The sequence below is a fragment of the Stegastes partitus genome, unplaced genomic scaffold, assembly GCF_000690725.1.
Source record: "Stegastes partitus isolate 25-593 unplaced genomic scaffold, Stegastes_partitus-1.0.2 Scaffold85, whole genome shotgun sequence".
NCBI lineage: Eukaryota > Metazoa > Chordata > Actinopteri > Pomacentridae > Stegastes > Stegastes partitus.
In genome coordinates this window covers 414,415-437,175 of record NW_007577816.1, presented here as the reverse complement: position 1 = coordinate 437,175, position 22,761 = coordinate 414,415, and the positions used below count along the sequence as shown (strand labels likewise).

The window sequence follows — 22,761 nt, the reverse complement described above, 5'->3', positions numbered from 1 at the left end:
CACAATGGTCGCTCCCAGCCAGCATGACACACACAGATTAACACATGCTCACATACACATTAAGGTGCAGCGGGCTGTAAGAAAGGGCTGAGAAAGCAGCTGTCCTGATGGTGGCTCCCAGCCATGAAATAACTTGGGCTGAGGAATTAAAAAAAAAAAAAAAAAAGATAAAAACTAACCCCATCCAGAAACTGAAATATTAAACCACCTTCTCCCTCCTTAATCAACACCTGAGCCGTATGTGTTGTATCACGTATAAATAATGTAAAAAATCTGCTAAATAAAGTTGATCAAAGGTTGATATAGACAGCTAGAACTAATGAATAAGCATCACAAATGGCAATTAAAAATAATAGTCAGCTGAAAGCAATGGAGACATTGCTGAAATACAAAGTAACGTGTATATGGTCAGAATAGATTCCTTAGGTCACTGATAAACAATAAACAAAACTGCTGGATAAATGGTGAGAAAGCATTGACATAAAAGTAATGAGATATAACCTTAAAACAAAACCAAACTCCAGGAAGTAGCAGTGTAGATACAGTGTCTGCATGACAACACAGTCGCGAGATTAATGAGGACGACTGCTCAACACCATTAGGGTAAACATGAGAGACAGTAATAGATAGGTGAGGACAGGAGTGGAGGGAGGAGATGCTGGAGAAGAAAGGAGAAAGTGTGAAAGGTACAAGGAGGCGAAGGAAAGGACTGTCATCTAGAAATGCAATTTGCTAAGTGAGCGCACTAAAGAAGCACACAACAGCGTGCTTTTGTGCATATGTGAGAGAGATATGGCACAACAAGTGAACGCTGACATGACTACTGATGGCCAAGGATCACTGTATGTGGAGCAGAAGAAAATGATGAGTCATGGATCGACCTTCTTGCCTTTTAATTACAAATAAAGAACAGTAATTATCAAATTATTCTTGAAATGTCTTTCAAGTGCTTAAACACATTTTTGCTGGAGAGGGGGCGGCAGCTTAAGGTAGCAAAAGTTTAAATTAAGGGAACTGTCAAAATATGACACTGTATTTCATTTTTAAATCATCGTTTCCAGCACACCGACTCTGTTTGAACAATTTTTTAATGGCACTGTCAACTAGGACAGGTGTAACCTGACAGGCCAATCGACATTCTCAGCAGCATGGTAATGTGCAGGCTTTCATTTAAAGGCACTTAACTATACAAATGAACATACTAACAATAAATTCATAATCATTGATGCTAATTTGTGGAGCTAATTATCAACATTACCTTACTAAACTGCACATTAAATACATCAGTGACCTTGGATCACTGCCTTTCCCTCTTGTTCTGACACTCCGCTGTGTCATAGTGCACGTATTCCTGCAGTCGCGCTGCATCGTGGATGTCACTGTCAGCTATTAAGAACAGACATTCTTTGCTTCTCTTTCTTTAAAGAGAAAAGAAGACAAACACTTTCTTTCTACATATCGTCAAGGTCAGCTGGTGCTGATGTGAGAGAACAGATAGCTTATCCCTCTGTCATGGCATTTTGTCCGTCCATGCGTTCATCTGTCGGAAGAAGGGAGCAGTGATAAATGTGCAACTTGTCGGGAAGTAAATGGTGGTATCGAGTTGTGGTCTGGTCCAGGGTGTCAGGAGAGGCGCGAGGCTAATTTTCAGCAGCAAGGCTATAATGGGATGTGTGCGCCTATTTTGTGAGTGTGTCTGTGTGTTTGTGAGTGCACCCACCACGGTCCATGTTCCACCTGGCACAGTGGATTAGGTGCAATTAATCTTAGTTAAGCAAGCCCTGCGGAGAGCTGCCTCCCTTACACGTGCACGTACATACAAACACACACACTGTGCCTCGAACAGGCACACAAACACACTCGGTGATACACTAATGCACAAGAGAGAGTGAGAGCATAGTGAGGCAGCTGCTTTGTGTGCATAACACACTGACGAGTTCACCATATGCACATTTGACAGCGCCGCTTGTCACAGGGCTTTGTTTTTATAGTGGGAATGGGGAGACAATGTGTGTCTGTGTGTTGATTCACATCTTTGCATATTCCAGTTTATCTTTTTGAATTGGAGACATAGGAAGCAGAACGGCACTTGATCTCTGTGTCAATGTTTGTTTACCAGCACGTATGCCAACAAGAGGTGGGAAGTGAAGAATGTGTATGTACAGTACGGAGGGCGCCATATTTGTGCAGTGTAAACTGTACAGGTAATCATATTTACTCTACAGAAAAGGCCTGAATGCATTTTTGTCGATAACACTTAAATCGATAAGGTGTGCAAGCAAGAACGCAGAAGGAATGTTAAAATGTCCATATGTACTGTGTTGAATTGAGTGATTTTAATGATTTATCTTTGATTGATTGATTGCTGTTAATATTTTGACCGATTAAAAATAGATTACCTATAAGGCAAAAGACAAAGGACACACGTCAGAAAATACATTGTAGATTACCTGTAGCAACTGGTTAAGCCATCAGTTCTAACTGTTTAACTCTGTAGGGACTCAAGGAGGTGGTCCATGGACTACTGGCAGGACTGTATTGACAAGCAGAAAGCATTAAGGGGAGTTTGGCTCATAAAGTGCCACCATGAGAGAGTGTCCTGTGATGCTTAATGGTTGCAGAGCTCACGTCTTGAAGGTGAGATACAATACGCTACGACAGTGTCAGTATTTGTTCGTGACTGCCTACTCAAAACAGTTTTATCAGGAAATGGAATGCTGACCACTGTGTTCGTTATGTGTTGCTGATCAGTTATTGATCGATCACGCTGCCATCTGTTTGTATATTCTCTCAAAACGTATTTTAAAAAGGTACAAAATTTTGAAAACATGAAATCATTAATATAGCTTCAAATAACTATCTGCTATGTGAAGATATAGTAGCATAAGAGAATTACGTCACACTGTGTTCTATGTTATGGCCGCCAGGTAAGCGGCACAAGCATGTTTGTGTGAAACTTTTGACGCTTTGTGAGTCTACCCATTGGCAAAGTGGGAAAAAAACAGCCTTAACCTGGTGCTCTAAAATCCAAAACAGTTCCAAAAAACTAATTTATTTTTTGCTATTTAACCAATTTATGTGCATTAATTTTATGACAGCTCAGTGTGGGAGTCTCCACTGCTGTTTGAGGCTCTCCTCTGATCTTTGTACAAAGGTCTGCTCCAGTCCAGCAGAGCGTGGAAACAGACTCAGCCAAGACATTGGTAATGCAAAGATGGTACTTGAGCTGACAAAAAACTAGCTACGGCCATTCAAGGTATTTTACATCAGTAGTGCGGGATAAAGGTTGTGGCTGGATTATTTTTTGTTGTCTCTCAGGTAAACAACCTTGTTGGCTTTAAATGAAAGCGAAAAGGAAAGTCCATTAAAGGGGAGCCTTTAAAGACTGACCTTGTTATTTAATCACTCTTGTTAAACTCTGCATGCCATCTCCTAAAACGCTATCTGGCTACAACAGGTTTATCAACTGCACTCAGTTCACACATCTAGAGGTGTATGTTAGCTTCTCTCACACAGGGCTCAGCATCTATTCTATGCAGGGGTAATTAATCGCAGCCCCACCCACAACATTTGTCTCAACCGAATCCCATGTGGCTTCACCTGAGTATAGGGGGGGAAAAAAAGCTCCACAACTATCAGTCTTGCCTGAGTAAACACGTTCCCATCTGTGACTAACACTGTCCAAAAGAACAGCAAAGAGGGATGAAATATTTTAGACATTCAGGTCTCTGTAATGTCTCATCTTCTGCTTGGACAATGTTTACGTGACTGTCAACTGAAGCATCTCAAAGGCGTGTGATAAGCCTGAAATGTTGAAGCTTTGACATGAAATGTGTTCAACTGGTTTAGAAAGGAAAGGAAAGAAAGTTAACTCCTGCTACAGTGGTCATCTATTGGTGTTTCGTGGTCTCTCATAGCGGCACTGAGTTATTTGCTCATTTCTCCATTTTTTTTTTTTTTTTATCACTGCTAGTCATGAAAGTGATTTTCAGAGTTCCTCTTTTTGCAATGCTGCTCTTCCATTTACCCATCATTGCCATTTTTCTTCTTCCATCTTGTGCCATCTTTTACCCGTTAGTCTGCACCATCATCTCTCTCGCGTCTGTTTACTTTTGCTGTCCATCTTCTCCTGATTCTTTTTTTTTTTTCGTACCACAAATCTCAATCTTTTGCTTGGTTGCTCTCAGTTACCCTCATAACTTCTTTCTCCTCCCCCCAATCCCTCCAGCTCAATCCTCCTTTCCCCTCGCTCTTGCCATGCTCAGCCCTTTTTTTTTTTTTCCCCCTCTCACATTTCTCTCATCCTTGTCACATACTTCTCTCCTCCTTACCTTTCAACCTTCCCCTACTCCCTACAGCCCACCTGGATTAGTAGCAGTCTGCAGTAATGCATTCTGACCCCCCTCCACACACAGACACACACAAAATTTAATGTGGGGCAGAATCATGATGAGACAAAGGAGCGGATGAATAAAACAGTGGAACTGATGGCGATGGTGACGGTACCCGGGGGACTCACACTCTTGATTTATAACGCCAGGTGAGCATTCAAAAGCAGATACAGGCCCAGCTCGCTGCTCACAGCAGATCTACAGTATAGTGAGAGAGAGAAAAAGAGCCCTGATAGAGAGATAGAGATCAGGAGGCAGGAAAATTGAGAGACTGGGGATAACTGGGAAAGACAATGAGGGAGAATTTTTTCAAAGCTTAGGGAAAGGCCAAGGTGCCCCCTCCAAATCCTAATACATACCGGTGCACATATCTTTAATGTTTATATATTTCGCTTAAAAGTAGGCTGCCAAGTGATTTCTAATTAGCCTCACTGAGGGAGAGTAAGGAAAAACGGAGGAAATCAATTTCCCATTTGGGGCAGGTAGAGTGATCTATTGAAAGGCTAACCCCAAGGCAGACCTTATCAGAATGGCAACGCACCAACTTTTTACACAATACACACACACACACACACACAGGCACACATGTCTCACTGAATACTGAAAAGTGTATTTACAGCAAAGAGAGGAGAGATCATGGCAGAGGCGTTTTTAATCCCCCTGACTTCAATTAACCCACCGCGAACATGTCTGCCACTGATGACAATTAAAGCTCAGAAAACCGAGGGCTAACCTCGTAGACCCTACTGCGGGAAAATGCTGATATAACTGGCCTTAATTACTTCTGTTTGTGTTTTCATTTCCTTTGCTTTGCCATAGTTTAAGAAGATTATGTTTTTTCATTTGTTTTTGAAAACATCACATCCAGTGGACCCTTTTCTTCACTAATCATTTTTAGAAAAACAATCCAGCAAAGAAAAATCTACATACAGGAAATTTAAAGTCTCAGACTGCACCGTTGTAATCTTAAATCCTTAAGAACTTAAATGCACCTAAGTTACGCTCTGAGAATATGATTAATTTCGTATTTCTAATCAACTCCCTGTTACCCTTAAGAAAGAATTAGAGTTTAAGAAACTCCTTTCTACAGGTGTGCATTAATCAAGCAATATAATGTAGATCCATTTCAGGAAAAATCATTCACTTCATCATACTAATAAGCACCTCAACTATTCATGCAGCAAAACTCCAGAGCTGAGGCATGGGCAGAAGTTTAGTTTATATAGTTTAGTGTAGCTTTGACTTTATTTCAAATTTCAGTTTCTTCAATAATACTAAGAGCGATGTAGCTAACTTATAAATAATAGAAACATCTGCTGCAGACCAAAGGGGCAATAAGAAAATGAAGGAAAAGAAGGGGAGAAAGAAACGGCAAGGACACTCCAATCATACACCATTTCAAATGAAGGAGAATATTCAGTGGAGGTGTCAAGGACCATTGGATGGACAATGATGGATGCAGATGAGCCAAAAGGATCTGAGGCAGATGCTACAGCTTTCCTGCCAGCCACAGTCGATTCAGCCCAGAAGATTTCCATGTAACAAAACAGCAATCTCATCTACCGACGGCAGTGTTTTCCCTCTAGCAGGGCACCAATCCTACAGCACTTAACAGAAAACAAAGGAAAAACTGTGTTTAACTAACTTAAACACTGAGTCAAATATTTGTTTAAGATCATGCCTGCTCAAGCTAGGTAGTGCTTTATCCCCTTTGCAGACACCATGACAGCAGGGCTCAATCAACCAGGATGGACAATGTTTGCAAGCCAGCTAGTTAAGTTAGCTGCTTAGCATGAAAGTCTATCCAGTGCAATGCTTTTTTTTTCCTAACAGAGAGATAATAACTGTTGCTTTTAAAAGCAACAGCAGAATGACAAGTGGATATAAAATCGTTTTCACAGCACTTTGTGGTAAATTACAGCATGTAAAGACCCCCTCCAGTGAAAATCAAGTTAACATGTCCATATGGTGTTTTTATATGTTGGAAGGCATATCATGAGGGAAAAAAAAGAAGTCAACAGCATGGCTGGCATGGCTGGGGCGAGTATTTCATGGATGCACAATTCTAAACAAAGCAACAGTATGGAGCTAAATCTAAGCCGTTTAAAGATGGGAAGGATTAGATTCATGGAAAGAAATCAAATACACCATGATTGATACCAGTAAGCATAAACTGTATTTTGAAATCGTACAACCAAAAAAAATCCCAGCTGCTCCCTTCAGGTCTCCATCCAAAGTCACTTGTCTAAAACACATGAAAATACATTGAGTGCAGCTGGCGGGCTCATCATCAGAGCACACATTGTTGGGGATAAGTGCACATCTAAAAACTCATAATAGGCCACAACACCAAATCTGGAGTCAAAGCCAATACAGACAAGATAAACCACTTTTTCACAACTAGGAGCACAAACAGCACTGACAGAGTTTTTTGTCTGCATTTCTTGTGCTGTCTGCTTACTAGCTCCAACTGTGCGTCCGTCTCCGACTACATGAGTGCATGTAGATCAGCAGGTGCACGGCTGAATAGGCAGGTAAGCCGTCCAATTATCTCATGCAGAGCGAATCCAATGATCAGACTTCTTACAAGCTAGATTTGTTTTCTTATTATCAGAGCACCTCTGTTATTGATTGCTGTCGCGATGTTTAAAAAAAAAAAAAAAAAGGTTTAATTAGTCATATGAGACTTAATATACATTCTACAAACCAGAGGGAAACATTATACTAAAGCAAGAAAACAAAGCCTTAACAGGTTGCTAGAAGTAGAAACTGTAATTTTTATGTGTCACTCCCACCCCCCAAATCCCCCATTGGTAAGTAGGTTAATAAATTACACATATTTTGCAATATGCATTATGCTCATGTATTTTCTCTGCTGAGGTGGTGCTATATTAGGTGTTAGCAAAACCAATTGTTTGTAATACAAGATACTCTAAATATTACATGTTTACAGCCTTGAACAAACAGGTTTCTTTTCCCCTTTATTCTGCTCCATGTGATTTAAGCTCAGGTTGAAGCAGGACGAAGCTTTGATAGGAGTGACACAAGGTCACCATAATCTGTATGGTAATATAAATGATGAAAATTCCCCTCCCTAAAATTCACAAGAAAACTAACCTGGGAGTCTGGGAGATGTCAGTCAAGCAGATTTTATACACAGTGCAGAGCTGTGCCGAGCTATGCTGTGACCTTGCTGGAGCAGCCAAAATGAGTTACTACAATATACACATTCATATGATGCACATGGGAATTCATCATTGGGAAAGAAGCGGCTGCATAACGGTGCATTTTTTTTTGGAGTATTAAGAACCAAACAAAAGACTATTTACTGTCGGAATTTATTCTATTTGGCCCAATAATATCTGTAAAGTCTGAAGAAGCCCTATACTTATTGTATTTTAGCAGAATTTGTGAGCATGAGGAGATAATTAGGAGTCTGATGGGAAGTTTCTGCACTTTGTCTGCCACAAAGTTTAGGTGGGTGGAACGTGCCAAAGTAACATCCACATGAATGTCAGCTTCCAAGAAGAACATTGCCTTGTAATGAGATCATCAATGTCTTTTACTTCATCTGTTAGTGGTTTTGATGGCTTAAATGACATGTTCTGTGTTCTTTACAATACAAAACTGTGTCTATGATCCCAAATCCATTTTAGAAATGCCATTACAAACAGATGAACTGGGAACTTTTAGAAGGGCTTCCTTTGGTCCATTTTGGCACTTTGGTGTTAGATTTTTCCGTACAGTGAGGCATTTCCTTTATCTCGCTTCCCAATCATATTCGCCTCAATCTGAAGGTGGCTAATTGGTTTGCTGAGTAATTTCAAACAGTGGCAGCAGGAGTGACATAAACAACAAATAACAAAGTGAAAAGAGGGTGCCAATCAGCGAAATCAACCTTGTTAATGACTACAGGTTGTTTATACATCACGGGTAACTTTCTGCGCTCGGTCTAATTAAGTGTCTTGTTAGAACTGGAGTAGCTACACCGTTTTTATATATCGTCATGTCAAATGTCCAAATGAAATGCTTCTTGGCTCAGAAACGACCATCATGCGCTGTCTAATGGACCAGTCCGCAAGAGCACATTTCTAATTACTGAATCGGGGCACTTTGCAAAGCAAGCACCCTTAAAAGTTGTTTGTTTCACCAGCCTGACAACTGTTCGTATTTTCTGCGCCAATGTGAAGCATGACGTGAGGCCAGACAGGAGGCCTGGCAGCCCCTACAACCTGTGTTGGGCAGAGACCTAGTAGCTTGGCATGGGGCAGCAGGACAGCCAGAAGGAAAGGCTGGGCAGTTTAAAAAATACTTTAAAGGGTAAAAAGACTCACAAATATACCGTATACATGGGAAATATAGTACACTCATTACAGTACAATACATTGTCATACATATAATCTATACAAACACAAAAACAAAAGCCAAACTGGTGCCAAAATTTAAATGGAATTCTTTTTCTTTACTCTAGTTTAGGCATTCCAATAATCCAAAGGCATAATTATTTCAAATACCCTATTTTCTTGGCAATTCACTTCTTCCCATAAAAAGAAAACCAAAACTCATCCTGGCTGTTTAGGCACACAAATTTTAGAAAATAAAACGCTCCATTTCTGGGACACAATTACCCCAAAAGGACATTTGTTGGGTGCTTTCATCATTTCGCTCCAAAACAGTATATTTCCTAATTAATCTTCCTATTGTTTTGGCAAGGATAGAAGGAGGTTTCAGAGGTGGAGGGGGTAGGTGGGAGAGAAAAAGACGAAAGATAAAAGAAGGGATGAAGCAACGTGCTAGAAGGAAGGAAACAAGAGTCTGTGATGCCAAGGAGGAGGAAGGGAAATGGTGAGAAAGAGGGGCGGAGGCAGCACTTACCTGCAGTGAGTCCAAAAAAAAAAAAAAAAGGAGGGGAGGGGAAAAAAGGGAGAGGTAGTGAAGGGTGAAGGGAGGGAAAGAGCAGTCTAATTTTGTTCTACCTTCAGGATACCTCCTCCTGCTGCTGCCGAAGTGGGCTGAATATCAAACACAGTTACCAAAAGTGGCACCAAGCAATGGTTAGTTTGATACATACAAGCCAAAAACGTTACCCAAACATGATATACAAGCCTGTGAACTGCACTGAGCCACAGTTGTTTCACCAACCGCTGTCAACCATTTGGTGAGGGATATTGTGTGTGTATTCAAGAGGGATGTCAAACAGATTTTTGGGAGCATTATACCACTGTGAATCCTTTAATGTTGGTTATTTCAGACTTTTGGGTTCGATTCAATACTCATTTGCCTAAATGTTCATTAAATATGTATCAGACATACTGACATAACGGCAGAAGCCTTTTAGATTTGACAAACCTTGCTTTGCAGGATCAATACACTCACGATCCTGACTAAAACCTATTGAGCTGATCAGCCCTACATTATTGATAATAACTGAAAAACTGTTTAGATGAAAGAACGAGACTGATGTGATCAGCTGTCAGCCTGTTGGAGTTGCTGGGATTAAAGAAAGAAGTCTACTTGTGGCTCTACAGCAGAGTAAACTTCTCTTAATTCAGTAGCAAGAAATAGCAGAGAGCAACCAATCCCAACAACAGCCCGGTGGTATTTTGGCCTGTCATCAAGTGACTCACAGAATTACTTTTAATTAGCAAGAGCTGATACGATCTGCCACCGGCAACGTTTGTCATTTTAACAGGAAAAATGATGATCAGCGTCGGGTAAAATGAGAAAATCGCTTCCTGAATATTGTCTGCACTGATCTTAACTAATGTGAAAGAGAGAGGAGAAATGACGCTTTTGGTAAGCTAAGCGGCTTAGCAAATTTTGCCAAGCTGGGTGTCGGAACAGAGTCAATCATCGCCCAAATAATCTTTCACGTTCACACACATTAATTTTCACTCTCACTTGCAGCGTCGAACTCAGCTGTCGTTAAAGAGAGCAGAGCTGCAACACCAACAGGCTGAGGTGGACAACACACAGTAGAGGACGGGCTTTAAAGCGGCTTTATTTCGGCTGATCGGTCTATTAAAATATGTCTGGATCAGCGCTGATACCAATCCGTAGGATCATCTCCAGGTCATCTTCAGTGTTCAAGTCAGATTCAAACAAAGGAAATCACATAAATATATACAACAGTGATCATAATTTCTGTCACAATTTGCCTTCTGACTTGTTTATGTTGCTACTTTTCTTAGTACTTTAGTGTTAGTCCACCTCCGACGAAAAACACCCGAATATCTGGCTAGCTAGATACTCAGCTCTTATTTCCAGCCGCTCACTTCACTTACGGCACTTCTACGCCATTCTGAACTAGGCGGTGAACTTTGTGCAGAGTGCAACTGTTTGCAAGAGCTTGAGATGGGAGCAGCTGCCCACAGTTCCTGTTCAGCGGTTGGTGAAAATATAGAAAATTGAAAACAAATCATTGTAAAGCCGTATGAGAATAGACAGGTGCATGGCAGAACATGCAAGGATGAGACAAGAGAAAATAAACACCCACACACTGACAAAAACTGTAGTGCAGTGACATTTCAATGAACTGACAGGGCTCCAAACTTTTCACAATGGTTGCACTGGTGCACCTGACTTCTGTCATTATATAAGTCAGACGCACCCAAAAGTTTTTCCTTTGGGCTCTGCAATAATTAATGTATCCAGTGGGCTTCTGCGTTTGTGTTTTGAAGAGGATGCTGTGACCTCCGACCGTGATCTCTTGAATAACAAACGAGGAGAATGCTGCAGCAGTACTAAAATGTGAATGTTCAGTGGGTGTTGAACTAGTAGCAGGGATTAATGGTTGGTTTATTACTGACTTGCCAACAGAGCATTTACAGTTACTTGGAGATAACCTTTCAAAATAAAAGAATCTGTCGACCCCTTACCAAACCAAAAGTGACCCGATGCCCCACATGACTCTGCTCAGAGATGGGATTAACAGTGTTAACAACTGGCATACCAAATCAGATGGGAGATAACTGTGTAAGAAAGAGCCTTGCAAGTTAGCAAATAAAAGTAAACACCATTTGCACAATGTAACACAACCAATACAATGCATAAAGAACATTAAAACCTTACAACAAGATGTTCTTTGTAATTCACTATTGTCTCTAATAGGGCAGAAAGTAAGCACCTAAACCAGCACATCCAATGCTACTAATATATGCAGGCTGCATAGAAATTATGAAGCTAAAACATCAAACTCAATCCTACGGGCCAACTATGGACCACAGTAGCACCTGTTAGTCAAAGCACAGTGCAGGTTACCAGTTGATAGAAGCTCAGAGAGGAGCAGAGGAATCAGCAACTCGCAGAGCAGACGATCTGCGATGTAGCACAGAATGTGGGTGGAAAAAAAAAAACCACACCACTATATTCACAGAACTGCTAAATGTCAGGCGAACTGGTGCAACCAATACAAAAAAGTTTAGTCGCACTTTTACAGATTTTCGCTCGCATGTGTGACGAAAATGGTTACACTCTGGAGCCCTGACTGACATTATTTGTTGATAGAGTCCAGAGGTGAGTTCGAGCCATAATGAGAACCATATGGATCGCCAAACTGACACAATTAACTGGAAACTGCAGCGTTGATTCTCAGTGCGATTCGGTCGCAGCAACACTCTCACACAAAGAGAGCATTTTAATTTCAAATTATCATGTAATGTAGCTTTATGCATCATTAAAAAAAACGGCTAAAATGCTACATTTCCATAATTACTTTCTTAATGTAACAAACCCTGATAACTGATAAATACAGCCCTTGTCCTGAATCTGTAAAGCCACAGTGGACGGTGTGTTATTGTGTACACGCCAGGGGAACGAAGAGTCACAATCAGTACCTTGCAAGGCTTGATGTAAAATTTGTGTACGCTCACGTCCCTAATAATCTCTCTGTACCAGGATAGCTCGCCTTTGTATTATCGCTGATATCACAACAAAGGCAGAGGGCCAGCGCACATTATTAACATGCTACTTGAGTGCCTCTATTGCACAAAATGCCTAGAGAGTAACTGTCTGCAGTTCCACACACCTCTCTCCATACATTTTGTCAGTGATACAAGGACAGAGTGTGCAAGGACACAGGAGATAGGAGTGTTGGGGTTCAGCCAAGGTTTTTTTTTTTTTTTTTTTTAATCTGAGCCTGTGTGCGCTCAATTACTCTTTCTCTATCTTTTTCTCACTCATTTTGGTCACATTTGCTGCCACAGCCTGTCCTGCAACTACAGCTCCATACTGGCACCTGTTGATGAAAAAGCAGCATAGCACACACACGCACCAATGTGCTCACGAACAAGGACACGGAAAAAAAAAAAAAAAGAAAAAGAAAAGAAACCACAGTCACGTCGCTGCCAATCCTGTCCATCGTTCCTCCAGAGATAGATTGGAGGAGTAATTCTAATGCGAGGGGCCTCAAGCAGGCAATGAGTCAGTGTAAGATGATTCAGGTACACACACAGATCACACCGGTGCAGTCAAATGCACAAACACACGGGGCAGATAGTGATATTATCCACACACGCGGGTCTTGGAGGACGCCTGACAAAGCCAGGTGGAGAGTGCGCAATGCTCGGCTGAGTCTTTCTCAACCCAAATCTTAGGCTTTATGGGGGGGTGCAACGATTCACTGATATGCATCACAGAGTCAGTATAATACTCAGAGATGGGGCTACGTAGACACAAAAGAGAAAACTAATTTAGTTGAAAATTCATCAACAATTGACACTGCTGTCTAAAAAAAACTGATTTCCTCCGCGCCTCTGGAGGGTAACTGTGTGTTTGTACGACCTTCTCATCACCTGCCAAGCTCCAGAGAAAAAAAACAGAATAATAGAGCACTGATTGAAGCAATACTTCCAGGAGCAATCAACTCAGCACAACAATGCAAGTATGAGCAACTACTTCCAAATTACACTGTCTCCTACGGTTTAACCTACTAGTTTAAGACGGAGAGTTACTTTATATGCCAGAACATACTCGCCTTTAGCACTGTCGAGAATACTGGATTTCGACAGATGGCCCTGGTACTGGGAGGACTGCCCCAAATTTTAAAGGGTATCATTGCCCACTGTGTGTCAGTACCGTGGCAGGAGACATTCGTTTGGAGGCACGTGGTTTCACTCCAATAAACACAATGATCTGACATGCATCAGGTACATAATGTCAAAGCCCAGCTCTAGAAGAATAACACTGTCTTCGATAGAGTTTTCAAACAGACATTATTGTTTCACAGTCAGACTCGCACTGTTATTTCTGTCTTCTTCTGCTGCATCTGCAGTGGGTCGAGGCAACACGCCCCAACATCAGCACAGATGAAACACAACAATTAGCTGCTACCGAGTAGACGAGACGGAGGAAAAAAAAGAGTGGCCTGACTGGTCAGCTGTGTGCGTGGGTAGACAATTCAGGCTGGAGTACGAGAACAAAATGACCAAATGTACAGCCACAAAACCCATTTGTCATGTTTGGTCTGTGTAACCATTTTATTTCTACGTGTAACTGTCTTTCCGTGGCTTTGATTTAGTGGATACAATTATACAGTGTAGCATAAACTCCTGTCTGCTAGCACAAAAAGCACAGGCAGGATCACTGCGTAGTTACAGAGCTGTCTACTTTATGACGTACTGTTCTCGCTTATAAGAACAAAAGTCAACACCAAACAACACACACACACACACACAAAACATGAACGTCTCCCATCGCATTTCCATTTTGAATTTGGTTCTATACTGACAGAAAATCTGAAGCCTGTCACCTTTTGCAGCGGGATCAAAATCCCTGTTGAGAGGAATTCTGTTGTAGCTCTGTAAATTTCCCAGGGTTCACAGCAAGGCGCTTCTCACTGAAGCCCTTGTTAGCTTAAAGGGAGAGACAGATGGAAAATCCCACACATCAAAAGTCAACAACACAACAAGCCATGACACTCACCAGCGCAGACGCACACACACACACTGAGCTGTCCTGACACTAACGACCTTTAGCCACCAGTGGATCCTGCTGAATTTTTGACGGCTGCTCGTTAGCAGCAGAGGCCTGTTAGACCAGGATTTTCTCGCTCTTCTCCTATCCCCCCTACATCTGCGCATCTTTCTCCCATCCCTCAGTCTGGCTTGAAGCGGATTTTCCTGCACTAACAAGGAGCAGGTAACATCGAGATGTGATAGGGGAAGGGCAGAGGTCAGAGGACGCGGCATCCTGTGATACCGACGCTGACAGGAAGCAGAAGGACAAAAAGGAAAGCATATGCGTAAAGATAAAGACTAAATCAAAACCTGCGCACGTTCTCGCCGCCCACCTGTAACCCAAAAGCTGGAACGCTCCATCCCTGCCCTCACACATCAACCCCGCCACTGACAGTGTAGGACACCCAGTACCTAGTTAGCTTAGTTAGAAGTCGGCATTGTCCTTAACGCTGTGCCTGGGGACACCTCATGCACACGCTTCCAAGACATTCACTGAGTTATTGATCTGATTGCTCTCCTATTCTCGAGTCAATTTTTTCAAGGTATGTTGCATTTTTAGCAGATGAAGAACAGTGATTCCCAGCCTATCTCTCAGAAACATATCTGTGTGAACCAAGCATTTTTATCATTATATTGTTTCCTGTCAAAACGTTTGCTCTGAAGCACAGTTTTGCTGTGAGTCGAGGATACCAGGACTCCTCTGTTCATTCTTATTTATTGTGAATGAAGGACTAAATTGGCTTGATGCAATATCCGATAACTTTATGGCTCTCTTGGCTGTCAATGACATGCTCAAATGAAATATTAAACTATACAACTAAAAGCTCCTGAAATATTTTTAAATAATATTCTCAAGTACTCGGTGCAAATTAACAACAAAAATCACTCATATTTGCACTTCAGGGTGACATGCAGAGGAATTTACATGAAAAAGAAGTAGAGTAGTAGAGTTTCAAAAATTGATAACAAGCAAACACCAAAGCCTCCATGTTACTGAAGCGTTTTAATATTATCGTCTCATAAATTCAGCAGCCAGCGCCACAGCAGGGTCCCATCAATTTACTCGTGGACTGGTATTTGGTGCTTAACAGGTAGTCATTTCAGACTGTTGTGATCTTATTGCGTGTGTGTGTGTGTGTGTGTGTACATTTCTCTAGCTGCGGGAGAAGATCGATAGAACAAACAGAAAAAGGAGACATTGCTCTTGGTTACCTTCGTCGAAGTCTGCATCGTCCTCGGTGTGCTGGGGGAAGGGGAAGCAGTTGGTGATCTCCAGCCGGTCGTCCACTACCAGGCCCAGCAGGACGCCCTGAACCACCTCGCTGCCCTGGCCTTCTTCCTGGTAGTGCTTGATAATCTTCAGCACCACCTGTGAAAGCAGAAAAGAGCAACATCACTGCAATATCCAAGTGCCAGGACAGAGAAGAGGCAGAGAGTGTGAGGTAAAGAGGTTTTATCCTGCTCTCAATAACAATTTCTGAAAAAGCGATTTCATTGAACCGGAGCTCATTCATTTATTTTGCCAATTTTGTGGGAGATGTGACATTTTCTGTTATTGTATTTTATTACCCTTTGGTTTGTGTTATCTAATTCAATTGTGTGTCTGCTCATCATGTTGATTTGTGCTCATTAGCCTGTGTTGGGCTAAAGATGTTTTTGGGTTTTTTTTGTTTTTTTAAAGCCAAGTTGGTCCCTTTGTAGATTTATTCATTTCCTTTCTCTGCTCTTTTACACATCATATTTTTCTGCAGTGAAAATAAATTAAACTAATTTATTAATACCAATGTGGACTAATGTGGACAACAGTACAACAAAACTATATTCTAATGTGTAGAAAAGCTCAGTAAGATAATAACAGTGATTTACAACTGTATTATGAAACACTGTATCATTTTTTTTGTATTTCAGAAAGTTTCCATTGAGAGTTTGCTTTCATTAACCACACAAGGAGGTAAATGGTGACCGTATTTGGAAGAACATGCTCAATAGACCAATCAGCCACATTGTTAAAACGAATGGAAGGTGAAGCGAATAACACTAATTACCTTATTAAAAACAGCACCAGTCAAGGGGTGGCATATATTAGGCAGAAAGTGAGCGGTAGCTTCCGAGAGTTGATGTGTGGGAAGCAGGAAAAATGGGAAGAAGGACTTGAGCAACTTTGTCTTGGGCCAAATTGTGATGGCTAGATCAGTGGTGCAGAGCATCTCCAAAGCTGCTCCCTTTATGCAGAGGTTAGTGCTGACAAAAAGCGGTCCAAAAAGGACAGCTGGTGAATAGGCGACAGGGTGATGGAAAGTGTAATGATTTGTGTGACGAACGAAGGCTTGTGCAGTCACATCCCACAGAAGGACCATAGCAGCACAAATCACTGAACACCTTAAAGGTAGCTATTATAGAAAACCAAGGGCATCACAGCTTGATGCATACGGAGCAGCTACAAAGCCTCTGCTGACCTCTGTCCACAACATGTATTTGAGCATCACATCAGAACCATGAAGCAATAAAAGAGGGTGGCCTGGTCTGATGAATTATGTTTTCTTTTACATCATGTGGAGGGACGGTTGCTTGAGGAACAGACGGCAGCTGAGTGTACTATGGGAAGAAAGCGAGAAGACAGTGTGATGCTCCGGGCAGCGTTCTGCTGGGAAACCTCAGGACCTGGCATTCATGTGAACATTACTTTGACAGATCTCTATTCGATCGAGCGTCTGTGAGAAGTGCTGGAAAAACAAGTCTGATCAAAGGATGCCCCACTTCACAACATCCAGGACCTAAAGGATCTCCTGCGTATGTCTTTGTATCTCCTACCACAGGGCACTTCCAGAGGTCTTGTGGGGTTCATGCCTTGACGGGTCAGAGTTGTCTTGGTGACACAGGGGCAACCAAAAACAATATTAGACACTGTGTCTAATGTGTATTTCCACAACATGTTGCAGAATTAAAATATAAATATGAATAGTTAGACAGGGGTTTCTTGCAGTTTCACTTTTACTTTTAATATGTGCAATGGGAGCCTTCAATTTTGTTAGAGAAGCACCCAACACACACTGACTTGTAATACTGAAGATGCACTCCGGCCATTTGAAATGTGAAATACAACATAATGAATTTGGCCTCCCTATCTGGTGACACATACATTCGGGCAGGCCTGTCTTCCCTGCAGCTCACAGAATAATGATGTAGTGAATGTATTTTGGTGTGATGGATCACAAGAATGAACTGGATGTGCAGATCTTACATAAATACTGCTGCACCGCATTGGAAACAGTTCAGCTTTTCGTAAAAGCAAGTGCTTGCCATTTGTCTGTGTGCAGCCTTTACAGCTACAAACTTGCCCTTAGCTGCTTCATTATCTCCACTCAGGAAACTATTACAAGTTGAAAATCAGCTTGTCAATGCTTAAAAATTTGCAAAGGCTGTCATGTTTCTGCTCTTAGTTACCTCCAATCTAGTTTGGTAAAATCAGTGGAGACATATGTGCACTGGCCTGTCTCATTTATTGGTCTCACAAAAACATGCTTCCCAGTGGGCTGGGCTTCCCCTTTTGAGTGAAGCAAAAATTTAAGAGCACATCCAGTCCTCCTAAATGGGGAATGCTGCTTATGTGGGCTTGTTGAGAAAAGGGTAAAAACATTTCGCTTCAAAACTCCTCGGCTACAGCGCTCTTGTCGGTAGCACGCTGCAGAAGTTGATGGTACGTTACCTAGCAACATTGGCCTTCAAATGTCAGTCATCCACTTTCAAGGGAACCACCCACCGAGGCCTGAAGCTTTAACACCATTTCTTCACATATGACAGAAAAAGTTTTTTTTTGTTGTTGTTTTTTTTTTACATTTCCCAAAAACTAAGAATTCAGGTTTCAGTGCAGCTGGGAGCACACACCACGTGTTGCCCAGAACATCTACCACCTCTACTACAACACCCCTTACATCCACATCAAGTTGCGTAATAAATCCTTAGCCACCGTTCCGCACTCTTCACTGGCCACTAAGCTCTTATATAAAAACGCAAAATTGCCAAATCCCCCTTGTTATGTTAAGAGGAAATTCTGGGACAAGTTACTCAGGCAATCACGGACTGTGGTTGAGTGCTGGAGCCCGCAGTGGTAAGCACCACCTGCAGGCTCCAACGCTGGTGCATCACTGATCTTGAGTGCATACAAAAGGCCAGTTAGTATTCAGCACAGCTTAGCAATTTACACTGGAGAGAGAGAGAGAGAAGAGGCGGCACACATAAAATTTTAAAGAAAAATGCTACCCTTGTGCGGTGGGAGGGTATATTTGGACTTGTACTCTGATATCCCACATCATCGTGCTTCATCTGGACAGAGTGTCCATGCATCACCGTGTGCATTTAATTTTTAATGCCAGATAAAAATGGGCCAATAGGACAAGCCTCCACATGATTCAGGAGCTGGTTTAAGCTCTAATACTGTGTCACTCACAGCAAGGACGGTGAGGAAGGGCTACCACGCACTTCTACACACACACACACACACACACACATACCAACCATCAAAAGACACAATGACCAGCCAAAAAAAAAAAAAAAGCAAGGCAATGGCAAAGAGCAACGAATAAGGCAAAGCGTCTAAATGAACAGGAACAAGACAAAAAGCTGAAAAGCATAGTGTGGAGTGGGAGAGCATAAATCACGCTGATAACAGTGTGGGCAGGTCACAGCCACAGGCATTAATAATACACACATACACATAGACACAGGAGCAGGGTGGCAGCCACGGAGCCACGCTCACAAGAAAACACCCAGCGCTACCATAAGGGAACCTTTACTGGTCTCAGCTGCTCCCACACACATACACGCATCCACGCTGTCCTGGGAGATGATTTATTTCAACAGAGTGCCGGACCTGTCATGCAACAAGTAAAAGAGCTAGAGGCGGGAGAAGAGAGACGATATGGGGTGGAGCACGGGGGAAAAACAAATCTCATTCCCTGCCTGCCTGCCTCGACTTTTCTGACTGAGAGGGGAGGAAGGTCTGAGCAATAGGTCGGTGGGGAGAGGGGGGGAGGGAGGGGGAGAGAGAGAGAGAGAGAGATGGGTGGAAAGAGAGAGAGAAAGAACGAAAAAATGTATGCGTGAGACCTCGATGGGGGGAAGGTGGCAAAGCAGGACGAAAAAAATGAGAGAGGAGAGGAGGAAATGCAACAATAAAAATGTGACATAGAAAAAAAATGATGACAAAGGGAAAGCAGGAAGAGACTAAGAGATGGCGAGCAGAGCAGACAGGTGTAGAATGGCAGTAAGGGAGGCCAAGGAGGGATCCAGCAGGGGAGAGGAAGGCTACAGTGCAAGTCCTCAGGATCGGCTGCGCTGGCTGCTTTACAAAGCCCCCCCCTCCCCATGCCCCCCTTTGAGCTTTGGCTCCTTTTTCTGCCAGCAAATAGCTTTTCTAGTCTCCTTCCATCAGTGAGAGCAGATAGCACAGATACACAATGCTTTCAGCTATCTAACTCTTGGCAATCTGTTCATCACACACTTAAATAGCGTCCGTCTGGGAAAGGAGAAGGTGAGAGATGGACAATCGGCCAAAAACAACTCCAGTAAGGTCAAACAAATAGAGTTAAATTCAGGGAGTGTTTTAAGAAAACTCCTGACTCCACAGAAATGCTTTAAAGAGGGGGATTGAAGAGACATCCGGACTACAACAAAGGGAAGGAAGAAAGGATGGAGGTTTTAGTGGATTTGTAGTACAGGCTTCCTGGTGCTAAGTAAATGCCATCCGGTATTGTAAGCAAAGCCGGGAAAGCTCCAAGTTTGTGAAAACCTGCACACACACACACACACACACACACACACACACAGAGAGGCTAACTCCCTCCAGTACCGTCTTTTCCTGATACTCTCACTCACACACAGTTTTATTGATCTAGCTCACCAGCTGCTAGCCCAGTGAGCTCACCGCATGTGGAGAGGCCCAGGATTGATATGTGGACAGCGTATTATAAATCAACAAGCTTAAAATTGAATTGTGCAAAATCAATTGCGGACCAAATCCCCCGTTGGCTGCCTTTAATTCTTATCATAAATCTTCTCTCTCACTCACACAAAAGGGCTTATATTCCCACCACAATGGGGCTCAAGTTATGAGCAAGTACAGCAAGAGAGACGATCCCATAATGAGTTTTCTTTTTGCGCCGCTGAAGTATAGACAAACTATACACTCTGCGTTGGCTGTAGTATACTTGACAGAGGAGAAAAAAAAAAAACCCTTTTGTGTGGTATGAGTCATCTGTTGGGTTAAGCCATGGATGAAGACCACCGCAGACTCCCACTTCATCTGCCAGCTTTCGCCTGCTGCCTTGGTGAGATCTTTCTCAAACATGTTTGATTGTGTTCGGCCAAGTCCGATTTGTAATATGAAGTAGTCCAAGACTAATATATGACAACCAATGACCCTGGTACCAACCAATGGGACGTGTTATTGCAATGTAGGGAAATAAATAATCTAGAGGGAAATTGAGCTGTAACCGTAACACCTGCTTACACAAATTAAAGTCTGCCTTCTCTGCTGTTTATTAGCTGCTACTCAACTAAATTTGCAGCGATGCCTCTTACATCAAATAAGATGACACCTTGTCTGGATCAGCCCACACAAGCATGCAGTTACAAATTAAGTCAGAGATACCTGATACAAATTTCACCACATGCATCATTTCTGTAAGGATGGAGTTATAATTAGGGTTTTCTAAAATCCAAACCAAAATTTTGGTGCCATTTATGGTCAGCAATTTTTCAGCAGCAGCCAGTTAATGCATTTAAATCCAATAATTACTTCTCTATGGAGTCATTTTTATTACTACGGGTATAGTCTGCCACAGCCACACTGGATTCAAATTGCCTTCACATCTACGAGAGCATCACAGGAAATTATAGGTTGGAATTGATCTTATTTGATATGAGCGACACTGTTTTCTCTCCATTTCTTCACTTCTGTTGCTGACTGTTTTCAGTTTTTGCTCATACAAACTCAACACCGTCTGTTGCTTCACATCAAGAGTAAATGATCTTTTTTATTTAGTTTGTTGCCAGACTATTTTTCTTAATGTTTCCAATATTTTCAATAAAAATAAGTGCACAAGAAGAAGCACACTGTAGCCACCAGGCTGCACACCTCCTCATCCTCAGCAAGGTAACCAACTTAACTGTATGAAACCACAAACGGCATGAAATCTAGTTATTTTTGACTGACTTTTTAAAAAATTATTATTTTGCCATTTCAACAATACAGCTTTGTTTGACTGTGTACAAATACACCAGCTGCACTTTTGCCATATATATGATTTTTTTTACACTGTAGTCGTTCAGTCTGACGAAGTACTAAATCACACCTGATTCATCAAAGGAACCCCAGGTGTCACCAAATAAGCCAGCCCAGGACGGATTCCAAATTATTGTATGCAGCAGGTAAATATAACGTGTAGATTCTGGACTATGGAGAAGTACATATGGGAACATATGTTTGTACATTCACGCAGGATTAGTAAGCTATCTGCTGTGTCCATGGCAGCTCAAGATAAAGCACCTGAAGCATATGTAAAACCCTCAGGGGGAGAAGGGATTGTTCTGGCTGACAGTGTTGTTTCATTCCTATACTTAGTGAATAAACTACTGACTGCCACTGTTAAATGAAATGTTTTTATGTTTTGATGGTGTGATTTGAAAAAAAGAGGAATTTTGATCACATAACTTCAGTAACTATTTGGAAATAAATTATCAGTTTAGAATGATTAGGGTGGTTTTGTAAGAGACTGAGTCTGTACCAACAAAAAAATTTAATTAAAAAAAAAAAAGCTGCAAAAAGCTGTTTGGAACTGTTCTCATATGGTGTAACGCTGGCAAAGGCTTCCCAAATAGTTTTGTTGCTTTGGATGACATTCAGATCTGGCTTTGCTCTCATCACACAGAGCTTTGTGGTGCTGATTTTAATGGCCAAACAAATTAGCTGTGTTGCTTCGGCAATTGCAAGACACTGCCGACGGAGTACTGGCTTTTGGTCAACATCATCCTTTTTGTATCCAATACATCCCATCCATTAACATACAAGTGTGGCTTCTTTTTGTAACCAAATATACCTTTTCAGTGTTTCTCTTCCTGCCTGTTTGGCTGTGCACATGCAGAGCCCATATGCCAACAAACTATATGTCTTTTAAGTAAAGTTAAAAAACAAAACAAAAACAAACAAAAAAAGTGTATCCAAGAGCAATTTAATTGAAGTAAATTATGATCCACAAGAAAGACTCCTTTTGGTCATGGAAAATGAGAATCATGTGAGGGTTCTTTTTTTGTGTGTGTCAAGCAGCAAAAAAAAAAAAAAAAAAAAGATTTTATTCTTCACAGCATTCAAGTCCCAAAACTCAAATGTCCTGCACACAATGCTCTGCCTTCTCCTT

At 41.8% G+C, this 22,761-nt stretch overlaps 1 protein-coding gene across 2 annotated transcripts in view; it reads right to left on the bottom strand.

The window, feature by feature from the left end:
* LOC103353830 (eukaryotic translation initiation factor 3 subunit H) overlaps positions 1-22,761 on the bottom strand; it is a 58,249-nt gene that overhangs the window by 33,274 nt on the left and 2,214 nt on the right. For both annotated transcript variants that reach the window (XM_008276989.1, XM_008276990.1), the window contains exon 2: positions 15,560-15,716. In XM_008276989.1, coding sequence (XP_008275211.1) covers positions 15,560-15,716 — 157 coding nt within the window. The remainder of the gene's footprint in view (positions 1-15,559; positions 15,717-22,761) is intronic.